Below are 15,594 nucleotides of genomic sequence, written 5' to 3'. Positions count from 1 at the left end.
ACCTTTATCATAGGTTTATACCAGCAATGGCTTGGACAAGTTCAAAAATCAGTGCCGATGATTTTTTTTAAAGAGTTATGGCCCTTCAAAACATTAATTATATGGAAAATTGCATCGTTAACGCTCTCATTTGTACAATTCTTGCCAGATTTTTATGACACTTATATCATAGGTTTAATATTAACAATGTGTTGGACAAGTTCTAAAATCAGTGCCGATCAATTATATTTAAAAGAGTTATGCCCCTTGGATACATTAATAATATGGAAAATTGCATTGTTAGCGATCTCATTTGTACAATTCTTGCCAGATTTTTATGACACTTATATCATAGGTTTATATTAGCAATGTCTTGGACAAGTTCTAAAATCAGTGCCGCTTAATTTTTTTTTAAAAGTTATGCCCCTTGGAAACATTAATTCTATGGAAAATTGCATTGTTAGCGCTCTCTTGTGTTCAATTCTTTTGATATTTTATAGTGTGTCTTTTTATGTTGTAATGTTACACTACTGTCTCAGGATAGGGTGAAGGTTAGTGCCTGTTAAAACATTTAAACCAGCTGCATTTTATGCACCTATCCTAAGTCAGGAGCCTGTTGTTCCGTGGTTGTCGTTTGTTGGTGTGGTTCATAAGTGTTTCTCGTTTCAAGTTTTTTATATAGATTGGAGAGTTGGTTTTCCTGTTTGAATCGTTTACACTAGTCATTTTGCGGCCCTTTATAGCTTGCTGTTTGGTGTGAGCCAAGGCTCCATGTTTAAGGCCGTACTTTGACCTATATTTGTTAACATTGTGACTTGGATGGAGAGTTGTCTCATTGGCACTCATACCACATCTTCTCATTTATATTGCCAGATTCTTATGAAACTTATACATTGTTATATCGTAGGTTTTTATCAGCAATGTCTTTGATGAGTTCGAAAAATCAGTGCCAATCAATTATTTTTAAAAGAGTTATGTCCCTTGGAAACATTAAATATATGGAAATTGCATTGTTAGCGCTCTAATGTGTACAATTCTTGCCAGATTTGTATGATATCTATATTATAGGTTTATATCATCAAAGTCTTTGAAGAGTTCAAAAATCAGTGCTGATCAATTATTTTCAATTATGTGTACAATTCTTGCCAGAATTTTATGAAACTTTAATCATAGATTTATATTAGCAATGTCTTTGACAAATTCGAAAATCAGTGACGTTCAATAATTTCTAAAAGAGTTATGCCCCTTGGAAATATTGATTATATGGAAAATTGCCTTATGAGCCCTCTAATGTGTACAATTCTCGCCAGATTTTAATGATATTTATATTATAGGTTTATATCATCAATGTCTTTGAAGAGTTCAAAAATCAGTGCTGATCAATTATTTTCAAAAGAGTTAGGCACTTTGAAATATTGATTATATGGAAAATTGCATTGTCAGCGTTCTCATGTGTACAATTATTGCCAGAATTTTATGAAACTTGTATCATAGGTTTATATCAGCAATGTCTTTGACACTTTCGAAAATAATTTCTGATCAAATATTTTTAACAAGTTATGCCCCTTGGAAATATTAATTATAATGGAAATCACATTGCATTTGCACTGAAGCCTTCATTTCTCTAAGATATTAATAAAAAAAATTTTTAGAAACAACAAAAAAATGCTTTTTTTAGTTATTGCCCTTGTACCTTGGATAGATGAAATATGTGCAACACGGGGGACATTGGAACTCTGTTCTCTTATTTATATTGCAATATTTGATGCATCTATATGTTGTCGATAAAATTTCCTAATTTGTTCAGATACTGTGGATTCATTTATTTTCGAGGGTATAATCTTTGTTGATTGAGGACAACTTGTATTTTCGTGGATATTTGATTTTATGGTTTTGCCAAAGTCTGCAAACTGCATCTGTGATTTTCACGCTGCATTTAAGACCCATTGGTTGCCTTGGGATGTTTTCTGCTCTTTGGTCGAGGAGTTTTCTCTTTGAAACATTCCCCATTTCCATTCTCAATTCTATAAGAACCATTTAAAAAAATTTGTAATTCATTGCACACTTTAATAAGTGTTTAGATTGGTATTCCACGAATAATAATGAATCCACAATACTATAACCAAAAATTGAAATTTATAAAGAGTTTGTGACACACTATTTGGGCTTATAAGTATGGATTATCAGGTTGTCTGCATATTTATATTATAAAATATCAAGTGCAAGTCACAATATGAAGCTTTTTGTCGAGTGATCACATTATGAACGAGTTCAGAATCATATTGTGTCATGCAGCTGACATTTTACAACATTAATATGATGAAAATCTGTTAATCGATTTATCAGATTGTATTTGTGTATTTTGCATGAAAGAAACAATTTTTTTTGTTTCACCAGCAAACAGGAAGATGATTTGATAAGTTTTGGTAAAATTTATCAACGTATTAAGGCCTGGTTAATGTATTTGACGTCACAAAGCTTAGATAAGCAATTTTATGAAGAGCTGAGCAGAGTGATATAGACAGTGGGAACACCGATAATGTGCATTTATGTCTCCATTATGTTGTTTTTTTAAAATGATACAAGTTGGTTGTATAGTATGTTTATAAAAAAATCAATTAAGAAAATATATTTTGTAATAAATTACTTCAGCTGATTATTCCCCTGGGTAATCAGAGGAGTAAGACAGGGTTCATCAATTTAATTTTTGAATCTTGATGAGTTATGTTACAAGCAAATTTTGATATATAAATTTTATTTTATTGTAAAAAAAAAATAATTTTTAGTCACATTAGTCAATTGTTTTTCTTTTACAGAAATTCCTGTCATGTTAGCAGGTGATGGTGATGACTTATATAACACCTGCGCCATAGACTCAGTACTTATGATGATACTGGTAATGGTATTGGTTCACCCACCTCTATCAGCTAATTTAGTTTCATCATCTGATGAAATATTCAATTCAGTAAGTTTTCATGCATTTCTTCTTTTAAAAGAACTGTCAAACAGCAAAGGACTGTTTGAAATGTTTAATAAATACAGACTCTTTCTAAAATTTAATTGATAATGATAAACATACATATAAATATTAACCTTAAATGATTTACAGTTCAGCATCTGCCAAAATAAATACCAGTATTAAGAGATTTGGAATTCTTCATAAACTTTTAAATTCTTAACTGCTAAGTTAACACTCTTTAAAATGATATTTACAATTTTGGGACATAGAAAATTGCTTGAAAATATCATTTTTCTAAGAGAAAAAACTGTCCTTTTTCAGAGAATGCCTGGGCTAACAGTTGTTCTGTCATGATTAATGAAAACATGGGATACAAAGTACATTAGGTCTTTCCCAATTCGAATTCCTTACAATGGAATACTTGTCTTAATATAAATTTATGTAAACCAATCCAATGTTACCTATGGGTGATAAGTGGAAATTGTATTGCATATATAAAACTGTCAGAATGCTTTTCAACTTAAGGTAGAACTACAATCTGACTGTTCTCACTCCAAACAACAGACTTTAAACATTAATTTATCAACACAATGGATTTTTTTAAATCTGTAACTCAATTTAAGTTCAATATTGACAATTTTCGCTTTTACCATTCAGGAGTTATGGTCCTTGATCTATTGGAAAATTGCTCTTTCCGTGCAATTACTTATGAACAACTTGACCAATGCTTTTAAAATTTTAATATGTTGTTACTGATGAAAAAATGGAAGTCAAGTTCAATATTGATGATTTTCACTTTTGCCTTCCAGGAGTTATGGATTTTAATTGATTGAAATATTGAACTTTACGTTATTTCCGTGCAATTACTTATGAACTGTTCAACCTATGCTCTTAAAATTTTAATACTGTGAAATCATTTATTTTTGTTGATACAAATTTTCGTAGATTGAGGAAAATCATGGATACTAGATTTCATGGTTTTGCTGAAATCTGCTTAAAAGCCTATAGAATCATTGCAATACTTTGAACATTTAATTTCGTGATTTACCCTTAAACAATTAAATCCACGTAAAGTGGTATCTCACATATAATAATGAATCCACAGTATGATGTTACTGATTCAGTGATATTGTTTGCCTCAAATTACAGCCGAAATTCGGCTTTTTCCCCTAGAGAAAATTCCCAATTACTAAAAAAAATGGCTTAAAATTCCTCCCAAAAAGTTTTACATTTTCCCAAAACAGTGATGGCATTGGTAGTAATGATTGTAAATATCGTATTCATGTTATTATTTTGATATTAGAAAGCACTTTCGAGATCCAGTTTTCTGATCAGAATCATCATGGTGTTTGTAAAACATGTGGTTTTCAATGCATTAAGTACCATCATTGCTTCTGTTTCTTTTTCCCCTCTCCGAAAAGTACCTTTTAGGTTGAAAATGTCTGACAACCAAAATATACATGAAAACAACAGTGCAAAAAAGACAGCAAAGGTCAGCAAAAAATCGCTGATGTGTTCAGATTAAAATATACAATTTTCCCAATTTCCATAAAAAATATGCATTTTTCCCAATAAAAAACGGTAGAAGTAGTTTTGAAAAAAGACAACAATATCACTGCTGATTACAAAATTGGGATCATGTTTGATATAGATAATATTCATTTTTGCCATTCAGAAGTTCTGGTTTTTGATTGATTGAAAAATGGAACTTTATGTTGTTTCAGTGCAATTTCTTATTTAAAAATGTTTAACCTATGCTCTTGAATTAAAATATGCTGTTCGAAGACAAAATTGGGGTCGAGTTTGATATTGACGATTTTCATTTTTGCTGTTCAGAAGATATAGTCCTTGATCTATTGGAATATAGGTATAGAATGTGGCAGGTCAAAAAAAGCCTGAAAGCAACCTTTCAAAATACAGCTGTCAATTTGACAGCTCATTCCTTGTTTTTGTGGAGCCTGCTACTTTTGTCGCAAAAGCGAAACATAGCGATCCTACATTCCGTCGGCGGCGGCAGTGTCCACAAATATTCACTCTGTGGTTAAAGTTTTTGAAATTTTAATAACTTTCTTAAACTATCCTGGATTTCTACCAAACTTGGACAGAAGCTTGTTTATGATCATAAGATAGTATCCAGAAGTAAATTTTGTAAAAAAAATAAATCCTGTTTATCCGTATTTTACTTATAAATGGACTTAGTTTTTCTGCCAGTTAACATTACATTCACTCTGTAGTTAAAGTTTTTAAAATTTTAATAACTTACTTAAATTATCCTGGATTTGTACCAAACTTGGACAGAATGTTCAGTTTGATAAATATTTTATAATAATGTATTGGTAATAAAAAAAAAACACTAAACCATCATTACAAGACTGTAGTGCTTCCTTAATGAATTTATAAATGCAACTTTAAATACTTGTTTTTTTTTTGTTTTGTTTTTTTTATCTTACCTCCTCTGTATGAGTGGGGGCTAAAAATCGCAATCACCTTGTCTGTCTGTCCAATTAATATTTTCCTAGATATCTATTCCTGTTGGCTAATACTTTGAATTTTTTTTTTTTTTTTTTTTTGCTGCTGTATATTAAATTGTATTATGACTAGCATCAGTTTATGTATGTGATTATTTTTTCATTCCGAATTATTTTTTTTTTTTTTCAGTTATGGTATATTGTGTTTATGGAATTATATATCTACATCAACATGGGAGCAATACGCAGATATTGGGCAAATCGTATATCTAACTTCCCAGGTCCAAACTGTGACAGATTAGATTTCGTATCTATGGATCTCAGAATTATAGAACCATTACTGGTAGCAACACAGTTGTTCCTTCAAATTGAATATAGGTGTAGGAATAACCGCTGCCGATATCACAGATATACATTTCAACAATGTTTCTCAACACTTTGTCTAGTTCAAAGGTATGGAGGGTATCAATTATCATGATATATCTATAACCACACCTTGCCTTAATGTGAACTATTATTTCTCATCAGTTTGCCTGCATTCTCTGTTTTATTTATTTTGTTAATGTCTTCAGAATACTAAGTAAAAGTCTTCATCTATTATTGGCACTTTCATATTTTACTTTTATTTTAATTTTTCAATTTTTGCATATACGTTTTCTACAATATTAGCTAATCTGGAAACAATGAAGGTTTGCCATATTTTTGCTGTTTGTTGTCTGTCTTCCGTCTTAAACTTACACACAAAAAAAAATTAAAAAAAAAGTACTTAACAAATTAAAATATAACATGATAATCATTATTCCTCATGGTATAATTGACAATGGAAACGAGGAATGTGTGAAAGAGACAACTACTCGATTAAAGAGCAGCCCAAGGCCACCAATGGGTCTTCAACTCATGGTGTTTAGATTATAATTTATGAAAAATATAATGGTCAGTCAACCAACATGGCCATCATAAATGAAAAATAAAACATTGATGGTAAAATATATCTTTAAAACCATAATGGATAGAGCAAATCTGATAGTGGCAAAAAAATTAAATTGCCTAGATCACCTACTTCTATTTGTACCAAAATCATTAGATTAGTTCTTATAGGAGTCATTATTCTTTAATGAAAATTTTTTATAAGTTCAAGATTGGCACGTTTGGGTTGGAATTTGGTAAAAATTTAGTTCTTTGTCAAATATTTTAAATAATTGAGAAATATCGTTTTGTGTTTTGATTTCAACAAAATAATGATGTACAAATAAATAAAGCTATTTGAAATTGATTTCAGGTGCCAAAAAACTGGTTAAAACATACTTTTTGTTGAAAAATAATAGATTTTGAGAAACATATTTTTATGCCAGGATTTCATCAAAAACTGATATATAGCTATATTGTCAGTCAGGGGCATTACTTAAACAAGTAACTTTTAAAATTACCTATACAAGTAATGTTGAAAACAAGGCTATATTAAATATTACTTGTATAAGTAACTTTTCTAAATATTATTTGTATAGGTGTCCATTAATACAGATTTTACTAGCTTTAACAAATTTTCACAGTCATCTGGTTATTTTTCCCATTAAATATAAAAATGGATCCTCCTGAAACACTAATTGACTTTCCAATGCACTTATCTTTCATATCGATGCTTTTTGGTCAAAGATTGGTCTCATGGGACTATTAAAATATCATTTTCCTTGAAAATCTTGAAGGTAGACAGATATAAATAGATAGAAACTTCATTAAAGACTTTAAAGTTTTTTATAATTTGTTACCCAAAATAATTACATATGTTCCTTAAATAATTGTCATTACTAATTCTTTCGAAAATATATAAAATAACTTATTCAAGTAATATTTTTGTCATTATTTTTAAAGTAACCTTTTATCTCTATATTTCTCTCAAATTAAATAGATTCTTAATTTTATGTAATGAAATGATGCAAAAACTCATGAAAACTGCATTTAGTCCATGCTTCTATTGAAATATAAAATAACTCTATTGAGTAATTTAATAATTTTCAAAAACAAATAATACCTATATAAGTAACTAAAAAAAATTACTTGTTTAAGTAATGCCCTTGACTGATTATGTTGTTACATTTTTTGAAAAATATTTTTCAGTAAAAGTTGATAAATAAGTATAATTTGCATTCCAAAATATTTCTTTTTAAAAAATTATTGGTCAGCCTCAATTTCCAAATGGCAGCTAAAATAAATAGACCTTGAAGCAAAACTTTATATTTATGATAAACACATTCTTCAATAATTCTTGGTGTCAAATTTAAAGAAAAATTTATCGGTTAGTTTATATTATTATTAAGTATTTGTTTCTGTGCCTCATACAAAGATTGTAAAAGGGGGTGGCTAACCAACATATCAGTTTTCTAGTTCTACCTTTGATATGTATGACTACTTTCATGAGTAATTTTTCAGATTCCTAGGAAGATTTGTTTGCAACTTTGACGTGTTTTATGGGATATTAAATGCAGATATTGTTCAAATGGCTATAAGCAATTTTATAAGTTCACCTCAAGAAGAAGACCACAGGTTTGTTTCCATATACACTTACAAATTAAACTCTACTATTTCATGTAACATTGTGTTGAAAAAAAGATATAAATTTCTGCCATTGACAATTTATTTTCAATGAAATTTAAACACAAACAAGGTTTATTATTTAACCTCATTGCTTAAAGAAATTTGTGAGAATCAGTAATGTCAGTGTGAATTCATGTTAAAAATAACTTTAGGTATTTTTGTTACGACTGCAAAAATTTATGGCTGTATAATGGTACAGCAATGTCTTTGATGTCATTGTTGAAGACATTTGGCTTCAAGACAATAACTTGAATATAAGTTAATGGATCTCTATGAAATTGTACCACATTATTCCATACCACAAAAGGAAGGTTGGGATTGATTTTGGGGATTATACTGTTTAGGAAATAAGGGGTCATAAACGGGCCAAAACAAGCATTTTTTGGTTTCAGAACAATACGGTAACTTGTGAAAAATTTATGGATGTTTATGAAATTGTACTACAAGGTTCAATACCTCAAAAGGAAGGTTGGGATTGATTTATGGCCCAACCGTTTACGAATTAGGAGCCAAGAAACAAGGATTTTCTGGATTCCAGACAATAGCTTGAGTATGAGTCTATGGATCTCCATGAAATTGTACCACAAAGTTCCATATGCCAAAAGGAAGGTTGGGATTGATTTTGGGGTTATGGCCTGAACCATTTAGGAATTGGGGGCAAAAAACAACACTTTTTTTATACTTTGTATAATTTGCTTATTTCTTGACCAATTTCAATGAGGTTGAATTAAAATTCTTGAATTCTTGGGGTTCCTGTATTTAGATCTCCAATTTAGGTCCTGCTTTAAATTGATCCAAAATAATCTCAACAAATATTAAATATATGGGATTCTATGATATTTGAATCTAACCTTGTATTTAGATTTGGGTTTTTGGGTCCAGTTATCAAATTGGTCCACATTGATGTCCAAAGGGTCCAAAATGAAAAGTTGTTTGTTTTTGTCAAACATTGAATTCTTGGGGTTCTTTGATATGCTTATGCTAACCATGTATTTAGATTTTGGATATTGGATCATAATAGGTATATGCCCAATTTCAAATTTTAAGTTCTTAGACCACATTCATTATATGTCAGAAACCTATGCTGTGTTGAACATTTAATCACAATCCAAATTCAGAGCTGTATCAATCTTTAATGTTGTGTTCATACTTGCCACAACTGTTAAGGGCTTGACCTAAGCGGTCATATCAAGCTGTGCCCTGCAGAGCATTATATTAATGCATCAAGTTTATGTGAAAAAAATTTATTGTTTTTTGTATTTCTAGTACTTATTTGTTGAGAAATAGTGGGGCAATGGTCACATATGCATAAACACATCAATAAGCCAGAGCAATGTTATTATACGACCGCAATAAAATTTTGGGGTCGTATATTGCTATCACGTCGTCGTCTTCGTCCGAAGACATTTGGTTCCCTGACAATAACTTTAGTTTAAGTGTATGGATCTCTATGAAATTTAAGCAAAAGGTTCAATACCAAATGGTCCCAACCGTTTAGGAATAAGGGGCCAAAAAGGGGCCTAAAACAAGCATTTATCTAGTTTCAGGACAATAACTTGTGTATAAGTATTTTGATTGCTCTAAAATTGTACCACAAGGTTCAATACCACAAGTAGAAGGTTGGGATTCATTTTGGAGGTAATTGCCCAAACCGTTCAGGAATTAGGGGCCGAAAAGGGTCTAAAACAAGCATTTTTCTAGTTTTCAGACTATAACTTGTGTTTAAGTGTATGGATGTCTCTTAAATTGTACCACATTTTACAAAAAGAAAATTTCTTCAAACAGTCAGAGATATAACTCTATAGGGTTATTACAGAAAATAACTTGCGTGTGTTATTACAGAAAATAACTTGCGTGTGTTATTACAGATACTTTCATGAGTTGTCTACTCTTTATTCCTTAAATTTTCTAAATCTGCAATAACATATGTTTGTTATTTGTAAAATAAATCAAAAATATTTTAATTTATAATGGGCTCTAGGGAACTCTTGAGACTTTGCGCAGAAACTAAATGCATAGCCTTGATAATTTATTTTTTATTTAAATTAATACATTTTTGATTAACCATGGTAAATCAATGAGACGAGGCTTTTAAGGGATAAACTTAGCTGTAATAACATAGCTTAGTTATTAAAGGAATGTAACTTATTATATGAGACACTTGGGAATTACTGGGAAGCTTGCTCAGAACCTCATTACATGCTCTGGTCATTATTTCTTACAATAAATTAAAATACATTGTAATTAAGCATGATGTATGTCTGAGAAAATGCTTTGGAGTGATATAGAGAATCTGTGATAACACCCTTTAGTTATTACAGGCATATTTTTTCTGTAATAACATATAGGTGTACTATGCAAAATTGGCAAACTATGAACTGTTATATCTTTCTATAGTTAAGTATACATAAAGACAATAGTAATATCAATAGAACTTGTATGCATTTTAACTAAACTAGTGATGTATATTGTCCCTTTGAAACATGTAACATACATATGTTATCACAGTTCTTTGAATTTTTAGTCCACAATAACAAATGTATGTTATTTTTCTGTAATAACCCTATAGAGTTATATCCCTGACTGCCAAATGTAATTTTTTTTGAATTTTTGGTGTAAAAAAAAATTCTTTTTGGAGGGGGGGAGGGGTTTTTTTTTTCCTCAAGATTTAAGAAATTAAAAAGAAAATTTCCTCAAATATCATTCAACTTTGGGGGTTGTCAATTTTTTTTTCCCTCAAGATTTAAGAAATTGTCAATTTTCCAAAGAAAAATTGGGGGTCACAATTATTTTGCTAGTTCTTTGTAAATAGTCTGAAAACAGATTTACTAAGTATTGCGCACAGCACAGTGTATTGCACAACAGCAAGAAATCATCAATTGAATATAAATTCAAATCATACAACCAATTTCAAGTTCTTTGACTACATTTATTCTGTGTCAGAAACCTATAATGTGTCAAATATTTAATTACAATTCAAATTCAGACCTGTATCAAGCTTGAATATTGTGTCCATTTTGCCCCAACCGTTCATGGTTGGACCTCTGCGGTCGTATCCAGCTGTGCTCGGCGAAGCAGTTTATTCATAATATATATTCATGACTTAAAAAGTTTGATTTACAATAAAAAATACAATTGAATTTAACCTGTTTCGAGAACTTATTCTGATTTATTTGAATGTAAATATTTATGACCTTTGCTTTTGATTACAGAGATTCATGCCCTGGAGTTATAAGAACTATGATTCAGCAACCTCCACCTTTCTTCTTCCTTGATGTTGGAGATATGTGGATATCAACTGAAAATGCTCGAGATTTATTAGGAAGAACAATTAGGATACAACAAGAACAATATATCATTTCTGCAATGACTATTTATAATGAAGGACATCCTGAAAATAATCATGGACATTATTATAGTCTTATGTACATTCAAGAATTAGACATGACAGTTATATATGACAATCAGTATGGCATATTGATGAATTGTTTTTCTATGTTTCAACTTAATCAGTGGTATAGTTATGCTGGAGATTGTTTAAATAATGGAAGAGGATACCCTCGAGAAACTGTTTGTCTCATAATGTTATTGAGAATTTCTTAGACGAAGTTTTTGATATAATTCATTTTTATCGTACAGTATTTTTGTCATTAAAACCCAAGATTGCCTTGTTTACAAAAATAAAAGAAGAATGTGTGTGATGTAAGAATGCCCCTGCTCAAGCTTTGCAACAAAAAAATGGATGGAGGGAATGACAGAAGGATGGAAAGACATATGGTCAAGGGTAACACATAATGCCCCTGTTGCCTTCAGCATAAAAAATTATTCTTTATATGCTGCAGCATGCATCTCTTAGAAGGACTAATTAAGATTGCAATATTGGATTTTTTTTCTTCTTTAAACAGGAAGTGTTCACTATTTACAGTCACGGGTAATACTTATACAGGTCAATTTTTATTTACTTGAAGATGTTTAAAGTTATATTTACTTGTTTATAAAGTAAATATGTAAGATTTTTATCTTATTTTCAAGGTTTGAATAATCTCCCCTTAATCTTCTCCAGCAAGTAATTTTTTTTACAAACCCTAAAATTCTTAAGTTTTGAGAGGTTGAAATATGGCTTTCAATATTTTTCTTGTTTGCTAATTGATTTTTTATTTAAATAGAATTCAGCCTTATATCTCAAGAACTAAACAAATAAGTCTATTGCACATAGATGATAAGTAACTGCACAAGGCCTCCAAAAATAACAAACAAATAAGTCTATTGCACATAGATGATAAGTAACTGCACAAGGCCTCCAAAAATAACAAACAAATAAGTCTATTGCACATAGATGATAAGTAACTGCACAAGGCCTCCAAAAATAACTTCTTGGAGGCTTGTAAATGAGCAGTGTTTTGAAGATATCAGACAAATGAGATTTTCATTGTCCATGAAATTATACTTTTATGAATGGTAAAGACATCTATTAATGACAGACAATTAAACACTCCAGTAGAGCAATGTAGTCAAGAGCAATTCAAAAAAAAGAAGACTGTTTACTTATACAATTAGAAAATATCTGAATATCTAAGGGATGTAACTCAAAAAGTAGTTTTTACTATTTCTCTAATTCTAAGCTGATTCATCCTTTTCTGTACCTGTTGATTATTTTTATTTTATCAACATGTGGTTCGTTTGATCTCAGTTCTTCAGTCTAGTGGATAAATATCGTATCACACTTGATGCATTGGTAGAATCTATATTTATATGCAATCCAACATAAGTTTTAACTAATCATATGCAATTGAACAGAAGTTTTTACTATTTATATGCAATAGAACATAAGTTTTAACTATTTATATGCAATCAAACAAAAGTGATAATTCTGTATATGCAATCAAACAGAAGTTTTAATTCTGTATATGCAATCAAACAGAAGTTGTAATTCTGTACATGTATATGCAATCAAACAGAAGTTTTAATTTTGTATACATATATGTTAAGACACCCCCTGAACATATACAAAAATTGTACTTTGAAGGATATTGTAAAAAAATCACAAATAGTTTCCACACTGCGCAAGTGGAGATTTCACAATATCAGACATGGGGCATTATTAAAATCTCTGCTTTCATATTAAAATGTCCCACCTTAAATATTTTTGAATTATTACATCACCACAATTGTGTCATTGATGAATTATTGACCTATAAATAATCACTGAAGAAAAATAAGAGAGTAAATTTGCCATGACTTACAATTCCCGTCAAGTTTTTATTTCATAACTCGTGATCAAGGTTGTTAAAACATTTTACAGCTTTTTAGTACTGAGAAGAAAAATAAACCAAGAGTGATTGTTATGAAAAAAAGTTTATGTAGTCAGAAATCAAATTGATGTATTTCCTGGTCAAGTCATAATATATTATGATACTAGTCAGTTCACAATGAGATTTGAACGTAAATGTACGACACATTACATATTATAATATATGAAAAGATAAGATGTCTTTTAGTAGACATTAACCAGGAGTAAGAATAAAGCAAAACAGGAAGACATATTGTAAACTTTTTAAACGTCTTTTTATGGGATGCAGAAAGTTAAATCAAAAATGATATATGCAAAATGTTTGTTCAACACATTTCCTTGGGATATGATAATTGTTTATTAAAAGTGATTTTGTTAAGATTTTTTGATACAAAAAATTATGGTTTTGCTCAAATTTATATATATTTTTATATTGAGTATTTTGTATTTGATAATCTTATTAAATATATTTGATAAATTATTGACCTATAACTAATCATTGGAAAGAATAAGTGGGTCGCTTTTCCATGACATATCATTACCATTGATTTTTTTACAATACTCATGATAAAGGTTGTAAAATATTTTAAAGACTGAGAAAAAAAATGAACAAAGAAAGATTTTGATAAATGAAGGTTTTTGTAGTAAAAAATTGAATTCATATATTTTCTGTTCATATAATAGTACTAGTTAGTTCACAATGAGCTTTAAATTGTTATGATATTAGATACAAAATGGTAAGATATGATATCTTTTATTAGACATTACAGTCCTTCCTTAGCCTTTATATATCACCCTCCTCAGTCACTCAGTAATTCTCTTATCACCGCTTTGAGACCTGAACAGACATTGTCAGAGATGACAGAATGTCTAAGTAGAAGTGACGTCACACATTGTAAGGAGACGTTATCAAACTTACTTTTGTTAAGCATAAAGCTGTCTAATGGAAAGGATAATAGAACCATGAACAGATTATCAGGTTTTCTACGTATGTATATCGTAAAATAACAGCAGCTCAACACTATGTAAAGTTTTTTTATTGTTCGCTACACTTGCTCGCCAAAAAGGTTCACATTGTGGCTCACAGCTGATATTTGTCTATATCAATGGGAAGAAAACCTGATAATCTATACTACCCAGATAGTACATGTAGTAAGAATAAAGCAAAAAGGAAGACTTATTATAAACTTCAATGACTTTTTATGAAATGCAGAGTGTTAATCAAGAATGATATATGCAAAATATTTATTCACCATGAATGCATTTTACTTAAAATTATCATATGTAGGTAGGATGCATGAAACATTTAAAGTTGAATCTCATCTTAAGCATGTCTGTGCCATATTGTAATTGTTAATGATTGTGATTTCATTAATGTTTTTTGATAAAATTTATGTATATTTTTTATATTGAGTATTTTCTACTTGATAATCTTATTAAATATAATTGTTTTCATTTGTTGTTGTTATTAGTTCCTCTCAATAAAGTTTGAGGGGACTATTTGAGACCTAATTCATAGGGTTCATATGCATGCCCACAATCATATCTCAGATACAAATGATCATACAGCAATGTTATTTGGTTTGCAGATTCTTGAAAAGACTGGCAGCCATATGATATTTTCTATGGCCTTTTATATACATCACATTCAGTTCTCAAAAGTCACATACGATCATAGAACTGGGGTTGTATCTATGGGAGTATTTTGCAGCCTACCATTAAACGTAGGTCACTCTTGTCTACATTTTACGCTTTATTGACTTAATATTAAGCAGTACTTTTGAGTTAATTTTCAGTGACTTTAAATCATGTGACGTGTTCTAAGGATTTATATTAGATAATGTTACAGTTTGGTGAATATAAGTAACTCTGATCTATATTTAGGCTTCTGTCGAGTTTATCATTCAATTTCATTTCTAAGATACTTCTTCATGACATCTTGTTTTTATACGACCGCCAAAAAATTTTGCGGTCGTATATTGGTATGACGTTGGCGTCGTTGTCGTCCGAAGACACATTGGTTTTCACACTCTAACTTTAGTTTAAGTGAATGGATCTCTATGAAATTTTACCATAAGGTTCAATACCACAAAAGGAAGGTGGGGATTGATTTTGGGGGTTATGGTACCAACAGTTAAAGAATTAGGGGCCAAAAATAAGCATTTTTGTAAATTCCAGACATAACTTGTGTGTTAGTGTATGGATCTCTCTGACATTGTACCACAAGGTTCCATATCACAAAGGGAATGCTGGGATTGATTTTGGGGGTAATTGCCTCCAAATTTTAGGAATAAGGGGCCAAAAAG

General features: G+C 30.2%; 1 protein-coding gene across 1 annotated transcript in view; it reads left to right on the top strand.

Annotated features, from left to right (window-relative positions):
- LOC127702940 (uncharacterized) overlaps positions 1-14,743 on the top strand; it is a 49,804-nt gene extending 35,061 nt beyond the window's left edge. Inside the window, exons 7-10 of the mRNA XM_052207260.1 lie at positions 2,796-2,944; positions 5,597-5,859; positions 7,834-7,947; positions 11,211-14,743. Of these exons, the coding sequence (XP_052063220.1) occupies positions 2,796-2,944; positions 5,597-5,859; positions 7,834-7,947; positions 11,211-11,601 (917 nt within the window). The 3' untranslated portion in view covers positions 11,602-14,743. The remainder of the gene's footprint in view (positions 1-2,795; positions 2,945-5,596; positions 5,860-7,833; positions 7,948-11,210) is intronic.
- Positions 14,744-15,594: the final 851 nt, after the last annotated feature.

This window comes from Mytilus californianus, unplaced genomic scaffold, assembly GCF_021869535.1.
Source record: "Mytilus californianus isolate M0D057914Y unplaced genomic scaffold, xbMytCali1.0.p SCAF_5, whole genome shotgun sequence".
NCBI lineage: Eukaryota > Metazoa > Mollusca > Bivalvia > Mytilida > Mytilidae > Mytilus > Mytilus californianus.
The sequence above is the reverse complement of the archived record's forward strand: the minus strand, read 5'-3'. Positions and strand labels throughout refer to the sequence as shown.